Genomic DNA, 21563 nt, shown 5'->3' on the forward strand with positions numbered 1-21563 from the left:
TTAGGTTTTCATGTCGATCTGCCTACCACGTTGCCTGTAGGTGAGGAGAGGGAAAACGGGAGGTCTAGGCCTTCGCGGTCGCGTCGAGCACTTTTCACGGAGACGGAATTCGCGGTTTCACATTCCTCGGTCTTCCACACAGGCTTCTCAGCTCCTGTGTCCCCTATGCATGTGCATCTCTCCACACATAAGAAAGTGTATAGGGATGTAAACAGGAACTCTGGGCGAGTTTAAGAGATGAACACCAGTCACGGAGTGGAAGGCACTGTGCAAATCGATGCATGCATTTGCAGATACACGTACAAATGCATATCCATAAGAACGTATAAATATTTGTAACATACGCATGTACAGACGTCTCGCGATTTGTGTATCGACGCAGATCGGAGAGTGTGCACGAGGGAAACAGGAAGGTGTGAAGCGCCGGGGGTGTCTGGGTGCGTCGCTTTCACCTTTCTTTCCGCGTGTTTTTTGATTTGTTTTTCGCACTTTGAGTTTCGCGGCCTTCTCTTCGACTCTCCGGAAAGACACGGCGTGCGCGAGAGGCCCAAAGTCGGTCGTGCATGCAAACGAGGGTCGTGCTCAATTGTGGCCTTTGGGACAACCTCCTGTTTTTTCTGTCGACATTCTTGTTTGCTCTCGCCTTTTAAAGCTCTTCTGCACAGAGAGCTCGGGATTCGAGAACGCGTCTTTTGGAAACCGGATTTGCGACAAGTCTCGACGCATCCGAGACTCTCCGGGATTTTTCGGCAGCGTGAGCCGCGAGGAGAGAGAACACGGCTGCGATGTTTTTCGTTTTAGTCCCTTTAAAAACTCTTCCCGTAATGATGTAGCAAATTCAAAACCAACTGGGGAATTTCCTTTTCCACCTCCGTGAGGATGTTCAGGACCAGTCAGTGCAGCGACGGCCGAGCGTCGGATGCCTTAGCCGAGTTGGAGAAACCGCCCCCGGTCTTGCTCGTCTCGACTTCCAAGCTCTCCTCTCTTTTTCTCTCCCCTCTTTTTCTCTCCTCTCTTTTTCTCTCCCCTCTTTTTCTCTCCTCTCTTTTTCTCTCCTCTTGTCTTATCTTCCTCTCTTCTTTCCTGTCTCCCCTGGACTCGCCGTTGAGAGAGCGCGTTTTCGCGTGGCCGCTGGATCGCTGAGTTGCAAATTCGACGTCTTTTTGAGAAATCAACTTTCCTTCTTTCGCGCCACAAAAAGACCCCTCTCTACCGAACCCGCGACCCCACTCTCGCTTTGTCTCCCATAGACATACGTCGCTCCCCCTCCTTCTCTTGCTTTCTCTTGCTTCCTCTGTCTCTCTCGCTCTTGTCCCTGTCTTTCTTTCCTCGTGTGCTCTCTCGGCCCGCCGGGGATGCGTCTTTTTCTTTTCCTTTCAAGTTAGAGACACTTTCTGTGTGTTTCCTCTGCGTGCATTTTGCTGCCGAGCTGCGTCTCTTCTTGCACGGGGCCTCGATGCGCGCAGCATTGACAGTCCAAGCCTCGCAGCCTGCCACGCCGAGTCCCTCACGGGTCGCTCCTTTTCTCAGCTCAGGGGATCTCCGGCCTCTGAGATGTCTTTACCCTCTGTCTTTTCTCCGAGTCTTCTGGAAAGAGAGACACTCGTCAGACGCCCCTCCTTCAAAGAGCCAGAGCCTCACGCTCTTTTATCTCTTGTTCTCTTCCCTCGCCTTCTCTCCTCTCCCTTCCTCCCTTCTCTCTCTTTTCTCCCTTCTCTCTCTTTTCTCCCTTCTCTCTCTTTTCTCCCTTCTCTCTCTTTTCTCTCTTCTCTCTCTTCTCTCTCTTCTCTCTCTTTTCTCTCTTGTCTCCCTTCTTTGTTGACTGCTGCCTTTGCGCCTAAACTCTCCCGATGTGGAGGGGCGAGGCTGGCTTTGCCGCTTGTCTCTCTTGAGTCGGGTTTCTTCTCTTTTTCCTGAGTTCGTTTTCTTTCGTTTTTCCCTCCGCGTCGACTGGGGCGCCGCCGTTTGCGTGTTTTTAGTCTCTTGCGTTGTCTCGTCTCGCGGCTCACCGCTCCGCACACGCCTCCTGACCCAGTTCCCCATAATGCTGGAGAAGACGGTTTCCTCTCTCCCCCCGAACTCGGCTCCCGCCTCGCTCCCGCCTCCCCTCTCTGCCGCCTCGCGACGCTCCTCTCCTTCTCTTCAGACGACGCCCGAAACCGAGACGCACAGCCACTCGCCGTCCTCTTCCTCCTCGCCCTCTTCCTCGTCGCTCTCCTCGGCCTCCCCTTCTTCCTCTTCCTTGTCGCTCCCTTCTTCCTCTTCGTCCTCTCCTTCCTCTTCTTCTGCCTCGCCTTCCTCCCACGGCGTCCAGGATGGGTCTCGAGGGTTGTTGTGGTCACGGGCGATGGGCGACGGGCCAATCATCACGCAGACGACCCCGTATTTGTTTGGAGTGACAAATCCAGTGAACATGAAGTTGCCGCAGGACGCGGACATCCACCGGAGCAACGAATTGATCAGCGTCTTGCGCGCGCTGAATCTGTACGAGACCGCGGCGGGCAATCTCCTGCGCGAGCGCGTGTTGAACGAGTTGAATCGGATCGTCGTCGAGTGGGTTGTCGAGGTCGGCATGGAGCAAGGCCTGGACGAACAGGAAGCGCGCCAAGCCGGCGGAAAGATCTTCACCTTTGGAAGCTACAGACTCGGAGTCACGACGCCCGGCAGTGACATCGACACGCTCTGCGTGACGCCCCGCCACGTAACCCGCGAGGCGTTCTTCAAAATCCTCCACGCCAAGCTCCAGCAAGATGCCCGCGTGAGCAAACTAACGCCCGTCCCGGACGCGTACACGCCCGTGCTCAAGTTCAACTTTGACGGAGTGGAGATCGACTTACTCTTTGCGCGCCTCCCCCTGCCGGTGATTCCGAGCTCCTGGAACTCGCTCGAGAACGACTTTGTTCTGCGCCACGTCGACGAGAAGACTGCGCGCAGCGTGAACGGATCGCGCGTCGCAGACCTCGTCCTCAAACTCGTCCCCAACAAGGAGACATTCAAAGTTACCCTCCGCTTCGTCAAACACTGGGCAAAGGTGCGCGGGATCTACAGCAACGTTCTCGGGTACTTGGGCGGGATCAGTTGGGCGATCCTCGTCGCGCGGTGTTGCCAGCTTTATCCGAACTTCGCCCCGAGTCAACTCATCCACCGATTCTTCACAGTCTACAGCATCTGGAAATGGAAAAACAGTCCCGTGCTCCTCTGCAAAATCAAAGAACACACCGTCGAAGGCCTCTCAAACTTCAAAATCTGGAACCCGAAAGTCAACGTCCAGGTACAGAGAGAGATGCATACGCACGGACCACGACCGCCACACAGCGAGAAAGACACATCTCAACAGATACACCGACAAACATGCATACGTGCCTCAACAAACACATATACATATATATATGTATATATATGTATGTGTGCCTCTGTACACGAGCAGGCATAGGAGACGTAGAGGTAGAGCGGGAGACATATTCCTCTTGAGCATGTACACATACGCATGTCTGTGGACCATTTTTACTTTCGTCGTGCGAGTTGTTTTCGTGTTTTCCGCTTAGGACCGACACCACCTGCTTCCAATCATTACTCCTGCGTTCCCGTCGATGAACAGCACGCACAACGTCAGCTTGTCGACCAAGCGCGTGATCACTGACGAGTTTGCGAATGCGAAGCGCATTTTCGACGTCTGGGATAAGAAAAAAGAAATCTCCTGGACCGAGGCGCTGCATCTCGTGTTGAAGCCTCTCGACTTCACCTCCTTCAAACACTTTCTCGAACTGCAAATATTTGCGCAAAATGAAACGGTACGAGCCTTTCTTGTCTCTCTCTTTTCTCTCTCTGTTCCTCCCTCTTCTAGCGTCCTCACTATCTCTCTTTTCTCGCTCTCTCTCGTTTTCGCGCTCTCTGTGCATCTCTCTCCCGATCTCGCTCGCCTTCTCTCTCTAGATCTCTGGCGCTGCGCGCGGACCGGCCTTGTGGCGGTCGTCGCGCGGTTTCTCAGCTGCTCGAGAGCGGGTGACGCGCGTGTCTGCCCGCCTCGCTTCGCGCCTGCGTTTCGCGTTTCAGGTCCACCGCAAGTGGCTCGGCTGGGTCGAATCGAAAGTGCGCTTCCTCGTTCGACAGCTGGAGAGGCTCGCCGCGTGCCCGCCGTTCGCAGCGGGCGGGCACACGCCCAAGTCGGAAGCGGCCATGACCGTGCGACCGATCCCGTGCACCTTCTCGTTTCAGGTACCCGAAAACACACGTCTCCAGCGCGCTTCATCTCAACAGAACATACCGCAAAAACGAACACTCTCGCGGATATAGACGCAGCCATGCACACCTACGGGTATGACGGTGCGCAGATACTCATAGGTATACATATATGTGAATCTCGACATGCATAGAGATATATACATGCGTGTGTATTATAGACTCGGCTATATACATATATATATATATATATATATGTATTATGTCTATGCATATACAAGCATATCTGTATTTTCGTGGACGGGGAGATGCCTATTTGTGTGACTGGAGGTATTTATTTGTTACATGTGCATGTGTCTTTTAGGAACCTGGATGGGAATATGCATCCTCGATGCTGGTCGCGCTCAACTTTGCTCAGCAGCCTTGCGTCATCGATCTGCGCCCGGCAGCTGGGGTACGTTCCCTTTCGCAAAAATTCCCTGTCTTGGTTCTCTGTCGGATTCTCTGTCGTCCCTATTCAGGCATATATGGATGCACAGTGAATTAGATTTGCATCGTCGTCCACGTGTCTGTATCACGAGATACAGACTTATACATGCATGCATACATACATGCATATATATATATATATATATATATGTTTGTATACGTGTATGTTAACATCGGTATGAGCCTGCATCGAGGCATCGGTGTACAGACGCATGTTTGTTGTTTCTGGCACGTTTGATTCCGTTTTTTTCTGTGTTCTTTTCGTGCTGGGGGCTTCTCAACTTCGAATCTAATTCGTGCGTGGGAGTGTCGACGGTGCTTCCTTCACTTCTTTTTCGCATGTCTTTCTGTGGTTTCCCTCCGCAGGAGTTCGTCGACCTCATCAACCAATGGCCTGTAAGTCCCACAGCGAGACGCCTCTGAGCAAATCCCCTCGTCACAAAACCACAAACTTGCATGTGTGCACAGGCACACTATTGAACTTTTAGCTGTGTCGAACACGTGAAATACTCATCTACTTCATACTTGCCTATACATGCCCATACATATAGATAGATATAGATAGATAGATAGACAGATAGATAGATAGACAGATAGACAGATAGATAGATATATGTAGAAAGGCTGTGCGTTCGTGTAGTGCGAGATGTGTTGTTGGTGTGTTACTCATTTGCATGTACCTATGTGTATGTCATTGTATTTTGGGCGTGAACGTGTATGGATGAATAGAAGAGAGAGGTATGGTTGCCGTGTACATTGTCAGGTGTTTTGAATGGTGTTGCTCTGCTTTTTTGTGGGCTTTTCGTGCATCCAGTTTGACTGTCTTTTCTCTTCGCGTGTCAAAGACGCCACATTCCCTGGCCGCTGTCTTTCTCCCGCGGGTCTTCCTCGCCGGGGTGTTTGACGTTTATCGCGTTTTTCAATTTTGTTTTTGCAGGAGCGAGCGCAGCTCGAAGGTCAAATTCAACTGCGCGTGAAACATGTTCGTCGCTCCCAGTTGCCTGCCTACGTTCTCAAACAAAAGCCAACTGCTACTCCCATCAGCCCCGTTCCTGCTTCTTCGTCGCCGTCCTTGTCCTCTTCTTCGGATTCCTTGTGTGGAGATGCGGCAGTTTGCGAGGGACGAGAGAAGCGAGCGAAGGAGGCTTCGACGGCCGGCGGCGACGAGGGCGACGGCCAGCTGAAGCGACTCCGCATGCGGGAAGCGGGCGAACCGCGTGCATGTGGCGAAAGTAAGAAGCAGCTGAGCTCACGGGGGCGCGGTGAAGAAGGCTGTCCTCAAACGCCGCCCTTTTTTCAGACGTCTTTTCGCTTCTTTCTTCTTGGGATTCTGAACGGGGCGACGGCTCTCGACGCACCCCTTTTCCTCAAACGGATCCCTCACCCCGAATGCGTGCCGACTGTCTCTTCGAAATTCGCGTTTTCTTCCCGAGAACGCATGCACCTGCGTCGTGGGCGGCGTGAACGTCTGGGACACTAGCCAGTGCGCGGACGTGTGTGTGTGTCGCTCGTCTGGGTAGCCTTTCCCTTTTCTCTCCACTCTTCGCTTTTGTCTCTATCGATTCTTCTCCGCTCTTCTTGTCTTTTTGTCTTTGCAGCTGGGACGAAGGACAGCCCCGGAGCATGCGGAGCCTCTGGCGCGTCTGCTACGTGAAAAAAGTCGAGATCTCCAGCCCGCCTCTAGGGCCCTGCTTGCCGTTTCTTCGCGCCGCTTCTCGCCACGCGGTTGCCGCTCAGTTGCCTCTCTCGAGTGCCGCGCAAAGCGCGAGGGAGAGGCGGGGAAGCCAGCGTCTGCGGGGTTTCTGTGGCGGGAAGGCAGACAGAGAAGGGGGGGTCGATGGCCCGGGGGGGGAGACGCGGGCGTCCTCGCTCTGGGGCCGTTCTTTCGCGGCCTCGCGCCAAGGGAGAGACGAAGAGAACAAGGCTCTGTAGCGGGGAGCGGACCGCGAGAAGGAAAGAGAGGCAGTTTCGTCTCTCGAGTGGCAGCCGGGAAAAAAATACAGGCTTGCAAACACTGCATGCAGGCATTGGTCGCGTATTTTCTCTTGCGCCGTTTTTGAAGCCGCGCCTTCGTGCGTCGCGAGGAGCCTGACAGATGTTTCAACCGCAAAGCAAGCTCGGGTTCAAGCACGCACTCCAGGCTTTGGGGGGAAGGTCCACCTTTGTTTCCGCTTTTCTTCTGGTCTTCGCTTTGTTCTCCCTCTGCCCCCGGTCTTGTGTGGGCTGCTCACGCGTGTGACCCTCTGGCCTGCAAGTGTCTGAAGCGCACAAAGCTCGAGAGACATGTGCAATTCGGTTTTAACTCCTTGACACGTTCAATCTTTTCTCTTTTTCGCCTTTTTTTCGAGCGGCCACGTTTCTGCGGGCTCTGCCGCAGGAAGTCCGCGCAGCTGCCTTGAACAGAGTCGAGTGCCGTCCTTGCATCTATCCAGAACAGAGCCTCATCCAGCTACTCGTCACGTGCGAGGCGAGCGAGAATAGGAATCCGCAGCCGTAAGATTACACCTGGTGAACGCGCAGTTAAGGCAGGGCGCTTTGTCGAAGCGAGACCAACGAGCCGCCTGGGCGTCTCTCTGCAGGCAGCCGTCGCAGACGACTTTTTCGAAAGGCCCTACGCAGCGGGTTTTTCCACTTGCTTCACCGTCAGATGTGTAATACGTGAGCTGGATTAAGAACGTCTGGAGACAGTTTGTGCCCTATCTACCATTTAAAATCGCTGAAAACGCGGACCAGCTTTTCTCACAAAGCACCAGAAGAAGCGGAAAGCTGAAGACTGCATGCCGCTATCCTCAGTGGCTGTCGAGTCGCTCCAGGAAGAGTTGATCCTGTTATTACTCCAGCTGATGAGTTTCATGTGACGGTGAGCTCGCCTTCCTAACTGAATGCTCTCAGTATCAGGGAGCTAGACGCGTGCAGAGTTAGACGCAACTAGTCGATAGATCGGTGGAGTCAGGAGAGATGGAGACAAAGGAGATAGTGGAGATACCGAGGCTCTGCCTCTGAAACGGGGGAGAAGGATAAAGAGAAACTAGGTGGCTAAAGGTGCTTGTGTTTGAATGGAGATGCGACGGTCCCTAAAAAGTCAGAGGCGCGCGCGCTCACGGATTGGACAGCGCAATTTCTCCAACTGGTATTATCTGTGCCTGCAAAACGTGATTTGTCAGCCAAAAGAGTCTTCTGGGAATCTACCAAAGTTCGCGACTTTCTGGCCGATATCGCCACAGCAGAGTATCCTCGCAAATACACAGAGTACGACAGATGTGCATAACGTTCAACTTCTTTCCAGTGGATGCGCTTGCATGGCTACTGACTACAGACCCACGAACCAACCACCCGTCACGACGGAAAACGCACTGCTGACCCGCTGCACGCGGGACGCCGTTCACTCGCGCTCCACCTTGTCTTTCTCTCTCCATCTCCCCCTTCGCCCGCCCCCCTGTCCCTCCCTGGTCCCTTTCTCCTTCGTCTTGGCGTCGAGTTTGAACGGCGCTTTTCCTCGCACAGAGTCTCTTTGTTTTGGTTCGAAACTCGCAACGAGAACCGTGCGACGCACCAACGACGCAAAGGTCGCCAGCCGTGGGTGCCCGCTGCGTGTGGAAAAAATTCTGAGACGCGCGTAAGCGCTTGGATCCGGAAAACAAAGACATTCGCGCTCGCTTTTCACTCTTGCACATGCACCGCCTTCATCCGCCGCTGGCATTCACTCAAAAGGTGTACGAATCGCCACTCGCACCCGTCATCCTGGTGTGCGTCTAGAAAGCGGTCGCGAGAGTTTCGCCGTGATTCGCAGTCTGCATGAATCTACATATGCATGCGCGCTGTACATACACACGCGCAACAGATATACAACTACAGACATACGTATATATATATATATATATATGTAGAAGTTATTATGTATCAATTTGTACCTTCAAGTGGAAGCGAAAACTGTCCGCCTTCCGTGTGTGTTCTCTCTTTTCCGTTTGAAGGAGGAGTTCACAGGCGCGCGCCTCCGTGTAAGCAGCGCAGGTACTCGAGACGCGTGTTCACCACGCCTTCGCACACGCGGAGGCGATTGGTCACTTCCTTCCCCCCCGATTCTGCATGCCAGCTGTAGAGACCAAACAAAAAGGGCGAGACTGCGAAAAGGCGAATCAGACGGGCCAGCGCGGGTCCAGAGATGCACGGCAGGCCATAGGTGGACGAGAAGGTGTATTCCTCTTGGAAGGAGAGCGCAAGAGACCGGCCATCCTCGGCCTGTCTCGCGGAAGACTCAGCAGAGAGCGCGGGAGACGCACGGAGCGGAAGGGGAGCGAGCGCAGGCAGCCTGGACGGCGAGGTGCGCGAGACAGGCGCGGGAATGAAGCCGTAGAGCGGAAGGTACAGCTGGGTGTAGTCTACGAGAGAAAAGGTAGGCGGACTGAGAGCCTTCGTTTTGTCTTTGAGACCCGCGTCGCGAAAAAGGAGAATTCTCCACGCGGGGTTGTTCCCGTGCACCGGCGAAACCGCCGGCGCCGTCAAGAGCGGCTGGAGCTGCTCAGTTACGCCCAGCGCTCGCTCGCAGAGGTGCTCGGCTGGGTCGTTTGCAGCAGAAGAAGACGCAGAACGAAGAGAAGAATCGAGGGAAGAAAGAGATGCGGAAGAAGCGGAAATAGAGGGGTGCGCAGGAGCGATGACGCGAACCGTGTCGGCATGCACGTGCCCGTAGAGATGAGCAAGAATCACATCCGAGTAGCGCAGCACAAGTGTTCGGTACCTGGCGAGAGAGCACAGAAAAACACGGCACATGCCCTGCGTACCAGGCTAGAGGAAACGAAGATACGACAAACACGAAATCAAGAACGAAAGCACAAGGACTCTCTGCATATGTATACATTTGTATATTTCCATGTGCGTATAGAGTGTCTAGACGAGTTGGAGCGCAGGCACACAGATGGGACACAAGGGGAAGAATAGAAGGGAGACAGGTGACGAATGACGCTTTCTTTCCTCTTCTCCCTCGACGTTATGCTTTGTTTCCTTTGCGTCTCGCGACTTTTTCGACTTGAGTATCATCGTTTGCGCGTTTTCGTCTCTCCCTCCGTCTCGCACGCTTTCCCTTTTGCGTCTTCGCGTACCTCTCGAGATACTCATCTCTCCACTGCTGTACATGCTCCAACAGCGTCCAAAAGTGGACGGAGACGCCCGGCGGCACGTGCCCAACCAGAAGCACCTGAAAGCGGGAAGGAAAAGCGAAACAACGGACCGACGGCAACGCGAAAAGATGCACACAACCAAAAAAGGAACGCGACGGCACTGCACTCCGCGCCCGAGCTGTCTCGGGCGGGTGCGCAGCTTTTTTCGGGTCTTGACGTGCGCATGCGGCCTCTACGAGAGACAACAAAGGGCCAGGCGAAAAACGAACGGCAAACAACGAGTTATGGGAAAACGCCTACCTGTTCCTGGTTGTCGCGCGCGTCCTCCAGCTCTTTCTGCATCCACGCGAATTGCCCCGCTGCAGACAAGCACGCGCCAGGGAGAGACCCGACGTGAATATCATGATATTCGTACAGCTTGTGTACAAATGCGGATTTTTCGAATATACTCTGGACTCCACTGTACTCGATGCACTTAACATGATGGTCAAAGAAATTCCCTTTTCACCCATGCATCTTTATGTGTCTGCATGTGTGTGCAGGCTCGGGGAGGTGTGATCTCGATGTGTCGGGCCATCTGTCGAGGGAGGGCGAGGCAAAGACCTCCGCGCAGAACTTTCCGCATGAAGATCGTTTCGCAAAGAACGCGGGTGTCTGTCTTTCTGTTCCCGCTTTGTCTCCTTCTTCAGAAGACTCGAGCAGGCGAGAGCCAGTCGCGAACCGGTGAAAGGGCGACTCCTCTCGGCGCGTCTAGGCAGATTTGCTTGCCCTATCGGCCACAGACACCAGCGATCAACATGGGGAGAGAGAAAACGGAGTGCGCAGAAGGCGTCGTGCTTCAGGCCTGCATGCAGTCTCTCGGTTCTGCCTCACCGGGGTCCGAGCCCTCGAGCAGGTCTGTTTCGTCGAGCTTCTCGTGAGTCTGGCCGGAGCGAATCAGAGCCTCCGTCGCCTTCTCCCACGCAAAGCGAGAGTAGAAAACCGTGTTCAGACACAGCACGCGAACGGACGGGCGGGCCGTCAGGTGCGTCCTGTAGAAGAGCCCGCGCTCAAAAGTCTGAAAAGGGGCGGAAATGCGCAAGAAAAAGGCGAACCACGCATCCACCAACGCCTCAAGGAACGCACCTCTAGGCGCGGAAGAAATACACATGTTTTTACACATATATACATATATGTATACAAGCATATATATATATATATATATATGCAGCCCCGTGCTTCCGCGTAGACTCCAACTCTATTCCTCCACCTCCATACGCATGCCCATATATATATATATATATATATATATATATATATATATTTCAATTTGGTGCGTTGGGGTTCACCTCTTTGGTTTCGGGATCAGGCGGTAAGATGGGCCGCCAGAGTTTGTAGAGAGCGACGCTCCATTTGTTGAGTGTTTCTGGAACGTGATAGTCGCGTGGAAGATCGTTGTTTCCCACGACAAAAATCATCTGAGGCGTTGGCGAAGGTGCCGCGCCTGCCTCTTCCGCGTCGCCGTGCAGGCCTTTTCTTCGCCGAGCTCCGAGTCGCGTTTTCCTGTCTTCGTTGTCCTCGCTCGTCTTCACATGTCGCTCTCTCGCGTGTGCACTGACCCTCTCAGCGCCTTTCTCCGACAGTTCTTCTCCAGAGACAACAAGCGTCGACGATCCCCGCGAAGGCACAAAAGCCCAAGGAGAAGGAGAGGAAGAAGAAGGAGAAGAAGGAGGAGAGGAAGAAGAAGGAGAAGAAGGAGGAGAGGAAGAAGAAGGAGAAGAGGGAGAAGGAGAGAGAGAGGAAGAAGAAGACGGAGAAACAAAGTAGGATTGGCCAGTGGTCGAGGCGGAAGAAGCAAAGCGGGAGAAGAGAACCTCTGTCGAGAGCTTTAGAGCCGCCATGCTGAGGAGAGCACGAAAGCGAAGAATCAACGACACAGCGAGATGGCGCTGTCGAGAGGCGCGCGCGCCTCCCGAGACAAAACGAACAGAAACGGAAGACTGTGCTAATGCGCAGGAAGTGAAAAGAGAGGCGGGGAGATGCCGCGCAAGAAGGACTCGAACGCAACTGGCCTTGAGGCGACAGAAGACGAAAAAACCAAAAGGGGAACCCCGAGAAGACCACAAAGTGGACATCCACTCTACATATGCACACTGGCAATATCTATCTATCTATATCTATATATATATATATCGTTGTAGAGATGGATGTACAATTGCCAAGTCTATTATGATATAAGCATGTATTTGTGTATATATGTATGTGTGTGTCCATAAGTGTAGGGGAAGGAGAAAAGCGGCAAAGACGAGAGAGGGAGCGCAGGTAAAAGGAGGTCGAAGAATGGAAAGGAGAAACGGAATTTGTGGGGGAGCAAATCCTGTGGGAAGGCTGACCGTTTTTCGGGTTCTGAGTCGTCGTAGTGCGCAGCGAAGTCTCCACTGATAAGGAGCGCCTCTATGGGGATATCTCGGACGGTTTCTTCACCTCTTTCTGATCGTCCTTCGTGGTCTGCGCGTTTTCTGTACCCTTCCTCGACTTCGGATAATTCTCTTTCGCGTGCTCCAGTCGCTTCCATCTCCGGCTGTTTTTTCTCTCGCTTCTTCGCCCTCTGCCTGTGGCCACGAATTTCTTCCTCGACGCTGTCAAGCAGCAACTGAAAGAGGAGCGGCGAGGAATCACAGCCTGCCCGCCCTATATTCGGGTTCGTCTCCTCCCCACTCCACCCGCTCTGTTCGCCGCGCATCTTTTCCCTCTGCTCGGGAAAAGCTCGCGAAGCCTCTCCAGCATCTGCGCGCTGGGCGTTCCCCCGCAAAAGACTCGCGCGATCTTTCCCCAACTTTGGAGACTCCCCACTTCTCTCCCTAGACGCTCGTGCAGAGACAAAGGCAGCCAGAGAGGAAGGAGAAGGAGGGGGAGAAGAAGAAGGAGAAGAAGGAGAGGAAGGAGGGGGAGAAGAAGAAGGAGAAGAAGGAGAGGAAGGAGGGGGAGGAGAAGAAGGAGAGACAGGAGGGGGAGGAGAAGAAGGAGAGACAGGAGGGGGAGGAGAAGAAGGAGAGACAGGAGGGGGAGGAGAAGAAGGAGAGGCAGGAGAGGAAGGAGAGAGACGGCAGCAGTCTTTGATGTGTGCGTCAGGGGAGTACAGAGGATCAAGGTGAAGATCGGATATCCACGCAATCCTAAAAGGTTTGCCGGGAAAGCGCGAAGACGAGGAAGAAGCGAGAGGAGAGAAGGAGAGGAACAGGAGAGAGAGACGGAGGATCGAGGAGAAAGAGAGGAGAGGGCAAGCGTCGAGGTCTTGCATTTTCACTGTGAAGTTGTGAAGATCGAGAGCGCCTGTCAGTCGAGGATGTACAAAGATGGACGGGAAAAAGAGCCAGCGAAACGACCACTGACTCGACTGGAGGGACAGCCCAAGGGGGAAAAGAATCGGTAATCCTTTTTTGGAGGCATTCCCTTCTTCTCACACTCAACAATCAGCCGGCAACGAGGCGCGCTCGGAATCGTAGACACGAGAAGAGAGGAAAAGGACGCACTGTGGAGACCGAAGAGCGCACCGGAGAGAAGCTGTTTAGCGGTGAAGTCGCGAAAGAGAACGGGTCTTCTTTCTTTAGAAACATTTGAGGCTCTTCTCTCGGTTTTCGCTCTCCCGTTGCTCCTTTTTGTCGCCGTTGAAGTGTTCTGTGCCACGCGCGTTCGGTGACTCGGTACGGCCGAAACACTCTCTTTTGCGCTGTCCCTCCTGGCGAAGTGGGCCTCGCAGTCGCCTGCGTCTCACGGAAGAAGAAAGAATCAGGTGGCCAACGGAGCAAAAAAGCGAAAGAAGAAAGGAAAAGGAAGAAAGGAAGAAAAAAGAAGGGGGTGTTGCCACGTCCCACTGGCTAGCTGACAGAGCTCCTGGGAGACGGGAGAAAGATCGCAGCTGTGCACACAAGCCGACTTTGCGATGCGCGGCGTGGCAGAGCGGTGACGCTCGGATATGTCACAGTTTGTTCTCTTCCTTCCCATCTCTTTCTGCTTTCCTTTTTCCTCTCGTAACAGGGACGAAAAGCTGGCGTCTTCATCGAGGAGACGAAGAGAAGCAACGGATGTGCCAACCTTCCAGAGCTACAGAGAACTCCCTGTCTTCGCACACGTGACACCGGAGATTCCTCGCTTTCGAAACTTCCTTTCCCGAGGGAGTCTACACTGCGAGTTGGACTACTGGAACTCAGTTGTGTATTGGCACACGTGGATCCTGAAATGCAGACACGCATCATTTACAGATCTCTCTATATAGGGTATTTAGACATGCACAATATACAGATATATATATATATATATATGACACAAACATACGTGTACGCAAATATATATTTCTATGTATGTGTACGAGAAATCCACAATCGTGTGGGCAGTGACTAGACGCATGTAGGTATCGACTTATCGTTCTCCGCATCTAAGTGTAGAAGTATGTATGTACTTTTGCCCGTCCGTGCTTCACAACATGCGCCTGCAAGATAGGGTGGTATCCCTTCAGAGAATTCGACTGTTTTTGCACGTGTGCCTGTTGGCAGACAAAGAAAACAAAGGATGGGTAGGAGAGAGTGCGTTAACTTTTGTGGGCGATTCTGGGGCGGCGAAAAGTTTCTTGCGCTCTCTTTTCCTTTCAGTCGAGCGACCGCTCGCTCGGTGCACAGCTCCTTAAGAAAACAGTTATCCCGTTTAATTGCATAAAAGTGCTGATAAACAGGCATGCTAAAGAAGTATACTCAATAAAAAGTTAAATATATATATCTGCACAGCATTGCACATGTTTCGCTCCGTCCCTGTATATATATATATATATAGAGAGAGAGAGTCGTATGTCTATCTCCCTCTCTGCTGCTTTTCCCCGGTAAATTCGATGTCCCTCTCAAAATGATCGTATCTCTCCCTCTTCCCTTTTTGTTTATGTAGGAATGCTAATATGTCTTATGGATGGCCATACGCGAGTGTAGGGGGACCAGCCGGGAGAAATGCAATTCTATTTGCTTTGAAAGAACAAGAGCCTCCTCTGTTTCTTTTCATACCGCCCCCCCCCCCCCCCCCCCGCAGACGGCTAGCTGCCGTACACCCGCATATACATTTATATAATATATATATATATATATATGAATTGAGGTGGAGAGATGTATATACGTGAATACTGGTTTGGATAGAGATATGCGTCGTGATTTATGTGCATGAAGAGAGGGAGAAAACTAGAGCAAGGGCTCGAGAGCCGTCCTTCCGTGCCGACATGGGTTGTTTCGGCAATTTGGGTACAAGAATTCGAAGCGAGATTCGAGTGTCTTTCCACGGCAATGAAGCAGTCGAAAAGAAATCCGCCGGGAAATCCCTTGAGACAGTAAAAAATCGGCGAAAGTTGAGAAGGCAAACGCGAGGAAGGCACATAGAAGTCCCGGAAACAAAAAAGTACGCATATGCCGAAGAGTTTCACCTACCTGCATCCACGGATAGATCCAGGTGCAAACACTGAATTTACACTTCACTCAAACAGACGTTTGTTCATCTACCCTCACGTGTGTGTGTCGAATAAACTGCACACACATCTAAGAAATGAACGCATCTGCTTAAATACATATATATATATATATAGATATACGTAGGCTGGCGGCGATATATATATATATATATATATATATAGAGAGAGAGAGAGAGAGACAGATATATATATATATATATATACGTTGATATGTAGATATACGGATATGCACACGCATGCAGCAATGTGCAGAAAAGACACGGAACCGTATCGTTCGTCTGCAGCGGCGCGAAGTCGTTCTGTGGGCGGGCTACGAGCTCACGCCTGTGTACCAGCGGAGAAAGAGAGAGCCGAAGAAGATTATCGTCCCCAAGGAGATACCGCGTTTCGTCTCCTCTTCTTCGTCCTGCACGGTCGCAAACGAGAGAGGCGAAAAAGCGGGAACAAATGGAACAGCGAAGAACGTTTCTTTTCACCGCGCTTGAGCGGCAAAAAATCCAGAAAGACGAGAGAAAAGAGGAAAGAGAGAGAAGAGATAGAACCGGGACGAGAGAGAAGAGAAGAGAGCGAAAGGCACAGAACACAGAGAGAAGAGAGTCGCGAACCCGAAGAAAGCACTGTCGCGCTTGCATGTGTTTTCTGAACACGCGATCGCGGTTTTCCCCTTTAACAGAGGAAAACGTCAGGTTTCGCCGTCTACGGCGACAGCTGTTTCTTCTCTCACCGTCTCATCGAGGAGCTTCGCGATCGCCTCGTTGTGACGGTCCCAGCCACGCTCCGTGCACCCTTCGCGAGTCGCGAGATCCTCCATGGTCAAATCTTCCGGCTGAGAACACTCACCGGGCGCGTGCGGAGAACATCGTCTTTCCGGCCCTCCCTTGTTCTTTTGCTTGCACTCGGTCGCAAAACAGGTATTCCCACGCGAGACACCGAAACACTGTTTCCCGTTCCGCTTTCGCCCCCGAATCGCATCGAGAGAGGCCTCCTCAGCTCGAGCAAGACGGAAGGCAAATCGCCTGTTCCAGGCGTCACGCGCATTCCCGTTCATCCAAAATCCAAAACTGAAAAGCAGGAATCGTCAATCCATCGAAATGTGTCGTGCATCGAATACACCCAGTATCGAACATAAAATTCGGTTCCAACTCCGCGTTTCCTGTCCTTCCGCACTCCCCCCCCCCCCCCCCCCCCCGCTCTTGCTCCTTGTGCTCCGAGCTTCCTATCCCGCTCCTCTTCGCTCTATCTCCCGTCTCTCATCTTTTTGTCTCCCTTACTTTCTCATCTCTTTTCCGTATTGCTTACCCAGTTTTTCACTTCCTGCTTCATCACTTCGCCCCACAAGTCGGGCGAGTCCTCGGATATGACGGCCGGGTTCAACCTCCAAGGCTTCACGTACTGGCGCACCTCGGTGTATCCGAGAGCGCTGAGGCGACTACGAATTTCGTCCGCGCTTCTCGCCTTCTCTTTGCCCTGATTGCCCTCGGCCTGCGCGGCCGCGCCCGAAGAGACAGCAGAGCCCAACGCGGTCGCAGAGGCGAGAGTCGACAGGAGTCGAGCGTCTTCTTGGCTGACGGGGGCTTTTGCGGCTGACTCCGTCTTTACCCACTTTGTCTCGATCTCGAGCTTTCCGCACTTCAGGATGTGCATCTCGGCTGCATGCAGGAATTTCTCCATGCTGGGAAAGGGAAAATTGCACGCAGAGAGGGACACAACGGCGCAAGGGTGACGGCAGAGGCGAAACAAACTGCTTTCGATCAAGAACCGATCCCAGAGCGGTTCGCGTCTCTCTGTGGCCCTCGAGGACAACTCGATTCTCGCCGTCGAGAAACGAACGCGATTCCCAAACACAGAGGCGAACTGCCAGGCACAAACGCGTTTTAAGGTTTCAAAACGAAACGCTCCTCACCCCTCTAGTTCGTCAACGCTTTACCACGCGAAACGGTGTCCCGCTCTTCTCTTGGATTCTCCCCCCTCAGAACGGCAGTGTGCGCGACACTGTTGTGCAAAAGAAGGAAATGCAGAGGGCCACACGACCTCGCGTTGTCCCCGCGCGAGTCGTTGCGAGACTCATCAGGCCGGGAGGAAAAAGTTGGGAGAGACAGCCTGGAACCTGGCTTACCCGGCGAGGGCGTCGAGGTTCGAATCGAGGACGCGGCGAGTCGTCTCGTCGAGAAGATCGTCTTCGACGTCAGCCAGCTCGGAGCCGAGCAAGAGGAGCCCGTTGAGGACGACCGGCATCCACGCGTGGAGAATGCGAACTTTTTCAAAGGGAAGCAGGTCGCCGACGACGGGGACGAAGGAGAGGATCTCCAGAGACGTCGCGTCGAAGCGCAGCAGAAGTTCAAGCGCGAAATTCATCGAGACGTAACAACCAAAGATCTGCGACAGAGAGAACGAGAGCCGGAAAAAAGGCGACTAGCGGCCAAAGAGGGCGGATCGAGGAGAGAGCGGCCGGGGAGCACGAGCGCGGACCACCTCAAGGGGGAGACGGAGAAACGGCAAAGAGAGGCAGAGAGAGAAGAGGAGGAAAGGACAACGAGCGAAGAGCAAAGAACAACGAGCGAAGAGCAAAACACAACGAGCGAAGAGCAAAACACAACGAGCGAAGAGCAAAACACAACGAGCGAAGAGCAAAGAACAACGAGCGAAGAGCAAAACACAACGAGCGAAGAGCAAAACACAACGAGCGAAGAGCAAAGAACAACGAGCGAAGAGCAAAGAACAACGAGCAAAGAACAACGAGCGAAGAGCAAAGAACAACGAGCGAAGAGCAAAGAACAACGAGCGAAGAGCAAAGAACAACGAGCGAAGAGCAAAGAGAGAGGAAAGCCGTTGGAAACCCGAGGATTTTTTCCCTCGGAAGGTGTGCGCGGCACTTACTTTTCTCGATTGGGCAGCGTCGTCTCCGTAAGTGTACAAGTAGGCGAAGAGGAACGGCACCAACAGCTGGAGAACCGCGACGAAGAGAATGTCGTAGAACTGTTCTTCGTCGACGTCTCCGTCTTTGCTGTAGTCTCCAAATCGGCAGTACGAGTTCCGCCGCTTCTCGTTCCCCAGCACTTCTTGCGCCTGCAAGAGACAGAGACAGTAGACAAACTGCGTCGGCCAGCCCCGCAGCGATATCCTTTTTCGTAACTTCTCTCGGCTAGGAAATCCGCGCGGGTGAACCAGGGGCGCTCGAGCCAGCAGCGCTTGCGTGGGCCGCGAGGCGAGTGGCGAGGGAAGCGCAAGAAGACGCAGAAAAGCGAACGAATAAGCGGGGCGAAAGAGGCGAACAGCCGCGAAGGTCCCTTACCTGTCGGATTTTTTCAAAGATTTCCTTCGCGTCTGGATGCGGGTTTTTGTCCTGAGAAGAAAACAGGATTCCCGTCGCCCCGCGTAAACGTTCGAGAAGACAGCACACGGCTCGAGACTGCACCGGAAAAGAACTGGCGCGCGAAAAGGAGACAGTGGGGGACGAAGACAGACGGCAGAAAAAAGGAGACAGTGGGGCACGAAGACAGACGGCAGAAAAAAGGAGACAGAAAGAAAAGACAGAAGAGAGGAAGAGGGAAAAGAGTGTGAACAGCAAAGGCAGAGAGACGACATGAACTGACCGGGTGATACTGGAGAGACAGTTTGCGATAGGCACCGGCGACGACCTTGGGAGACGCGTTGGGTGCGACGCCCAACGTTTCAAAGTAATTCTCGCCCTCTCTGCTGGACTGAAAAAGCCGCAACGCACAGAAAAGAAAAGAAAGACGTTAGGATGAGAAATCTACAGGGAGAAGAGGGAGAGAAACAATCCCCGCAGAAATCTTCAGTTCGCGCCTCTCGCCGACGACGCTGAGGTGCGACCTAGAAAACACGATATGCGAGATGGGCCTCCGCCGCCTGTATAGTTCCGTCACATAAAAATAAGTACACAAATAGATATTTAGAAGTGCGTACATGCATATGCACACACATACACATATAAATACCTATAAATGTGTATGTACTCATGTATTTATGTATACTGATCTAGACGTGTGAAGTGACAGCCGCAAAACGCATGCGTGTGCATCGACAGCCCGGCTCTGCATTCGCCAGGCAGCCGTTGACCACCCGCAGAGAAGTATATGCGAGATTTGATTACACATTCGGAGACGGAGAGACGGGGACAAATCGCTGAATGGATAGGCAGGCACCAGGAAACGGTTGCAGCGATAGGTGTATTCACCCAGTTCTGACATGCATAGATATAGATGCAAATCTGTAGACAAACGGTGTTCTACATGTATAAATATGGATGGGGAGGTATATACATGGTTGTCGGTATGTAAACTGTGGAACTATGAAGATATAGTTTGTCTCGGCTGCTCTGTTTCGAGTTTTTCGTCCTGTTCATCCGTGTCTTCTCTTCCTTCTTCAGCTTAAAGAAGGGAGACTCCCACCTGGACGACGCCGATGCAGAAGAGGGCTAGCACCGCCAAGAAAATGCCTGAAAAGCGGTTGATCGAGAGGAAATTCGAGAAAAAAGCGTGTACGTTTAGAAAGAAAAACACCCCGACACGGACCCCGCAAGAGGTACAGACCGTTTCGCTTCACCCGGAAGAGACAAGTGACGCCCAAACCAAAGACCAGACAAAGACGAGGAAAATACGAAGAACGACACAAGGACGAACAAGAGGAAGAATACCAAACAGAGCATGCGCGGAAGAACAAGCGGAAGAGTGGGAAACGCGCTACATGGGTGACAGGAACTATGGAACCTGGATTCAGCTTACCATTTCTGTTTGATCGTTTGTTCCACGACCGTTCTGAAGAGGAACGCAAAAGAAGAAGCGCGACGCACGCAAGTGAAATCAAGGCTCCTCCAAGGCAAAACAAAAGACGAAGATAAACGTCTACCGAGAAATCAACGCAGACAGCACATTCCAATAAAGGTATCTGACGCGCGTATGCACGCGCACAAATAGAGATATTTTTCCAGGTACATCTATAGTTCTATGTATTCTCGCACATGCGGGGCAAAAGGCAGATCTGGGAGCACGGAGATGGCCACGGCTCAGATACAGCTGTACGCGCAGCCGTCCCTTGCACCAGGCTGAGATGTCCACGGGGCGAGAGATAGCGAGAAGAGAGAAGGAAATGTGTGGAGAAAGACCACAGCGAAGTACAGTCAAAGGAAGACACGAACTCGATGCGAAGCGCGAAAGCCCCAGAGACCGACTGATCGACAAAAGACAGTGCACTCGAAGAGAAAAATGCAGAACAACCAGGTAAAAAGGACAAGGAGAGGGAGAAGAAGGAGAGGGAGAAGAAGGAGAGGGAGAAGAAGGAGAGGGAGACGGAGGAGAGGGAGAAGGAGGAGAGGGAGAAGGAGGAGAGGGAGAAGAAGCTGAAGGGCGCGTGAATTTGCGACGCTGCGCGTACCTGGACTGGTGACCCATCTCGTGAGGGGAACAACGAAGAACATGTGAAAAATTAGGTCTTCCATCTTTCCTCGCGGTTTACAGAGAAGAGGATTTCGAGAAGCAGGTTGGAGTGGCGCGAAACCGAGGCGGCATCAGGCCCAGAAGCCGCCAGGAAACAGCGCGAGCTTGGCCTTCCTAGCAGGACCTTAGTGAGGCATTTCTCGCGCAGAAAAAACGCGTCCTTCGCGCCGACACAGGCAGCCTCTCCCGCCTGAAAACGCGCGCGAGCGATCTCCGAGGCAAACGCGGACGACCGACGCAGCGGCAAGACAGTGCGGCGAAAAGAACGATGGGACGAGCGGGCGAGCAGAGAGAGAAAACGACGGAAGCACAAAGGAAGGAACGGAGAAAAGAGAGAAGAAATGGAAACGAGAAGCAAACGAGAAGGAAACGAGAGGTAAAGGAAACCAGGACGACGACAAAACGGAAGAGAGCGAGAAGAGAGAGCGAAAAGAGAGAGAGAAGAGAGAGAGAAGAGAGCGAGAGAAGAACGGGGGACGGCGACGCGGAGCTCGGAGGATTTTCGAGGGCCCGCCGAGTCGCGGAGGAAGCGAAAACACTTTTGCTTCTTTGTCGGCTGTTTTCCCGAGGAAGAAAACGTCTTCCAACCAGGGGAAAACGGGGAGAAGCGGCGCGCGCGCGGGATGTCTTCTCTCGACATGCGCAGCTGAGAGTTTCAAGAAATTCACGCCAACCCGTTTTGCGCGGGCTCTGAGTCAGCGCAGAGAGGATTGGGAGAAGAAGGCCGCGTGTGTCCCTCTTGGCACAAATCTCTTTCTTTCCCGAAAGGGATCCTGGTGAAGACAAGTGGATGCTCGGGTTGTTCTCTCGCGGTTTCCTCCCTTCGCCTCTCCTCTCCCC

General features: G+C 53.0%; 2 protein-coding genes across 2 annotated transcripts; one reads left to right on the forward strand and one right to left on the reverse strand.

The window, feature by feature from the left end:
• Positions 1 to 2044: 2044 nt before the first annotated feature.
• On the forward strand, positions 2045 to 6322 carry NCLIV_046750 (hypothetical protein; the record flags this gene model as incomplete). Its single annotated transcript, XM_003884225.1, has 7 exons — positions 2045 to 3271; positions 3546 to 3791; positions 4054 to 4215; positions 4544 to 4633; positions 5035 to 5064; positions 5606 to 5900; positions 6267 to 6322. The coding sequence occupies 7 exons, from the start codon at positions 2045 to 2047 to the stop codon at positions 6320 to 6322; spliced, it is 2106 nt and encodes a 701-aa protein (XP_003884274.1).
• A 2324-nt stretch (positions 6323 to 8646) lies between these two features.
• Positions 8647 to 20015, reverse strand: NCLIV_046760 (DnaJ domain-containing protein, related; the record flags this gene model as incomplete). Its single annotated transcript, XM_003884226.1, has 14 exons — positions 8647 to 9406; positions 9768 to 9862; positions 10086 to 10144; positions 10659 to 10842; positions 11114 to 11666; positions 12158 to 13161; positions 15590 to 15673; positions 15992 to 16093; positions 16567 to 16939; positions 17384 to 17643; positions 18145 to 18333; positions 18560 to 18610; positions 18861 to 18968; positions 20013 to 20015. 14 exons carry the CDS (start codon positions 20013 to 20015, stop codon positions 8647 to 8649), a joined length of 3825 nt encoding a protein of 1274 aa, XP_003884275.1.
• Positions 20016 to 21563: the final 1548 nt, after the last annotated feature.

Source organism: Neospora caninum, chromosome X (genome assembly GCF_000208865.1).
Source record: "Neospora caninum Liverpool complete genome, chromosome X".
In the NCBI taxonomy this organism is placed as follows: Eukaryota; Apicomplexa; class Conoidasida; order Eucoccidiorida; family Sarcocystidae; genus Neospora; species Neospora caninum.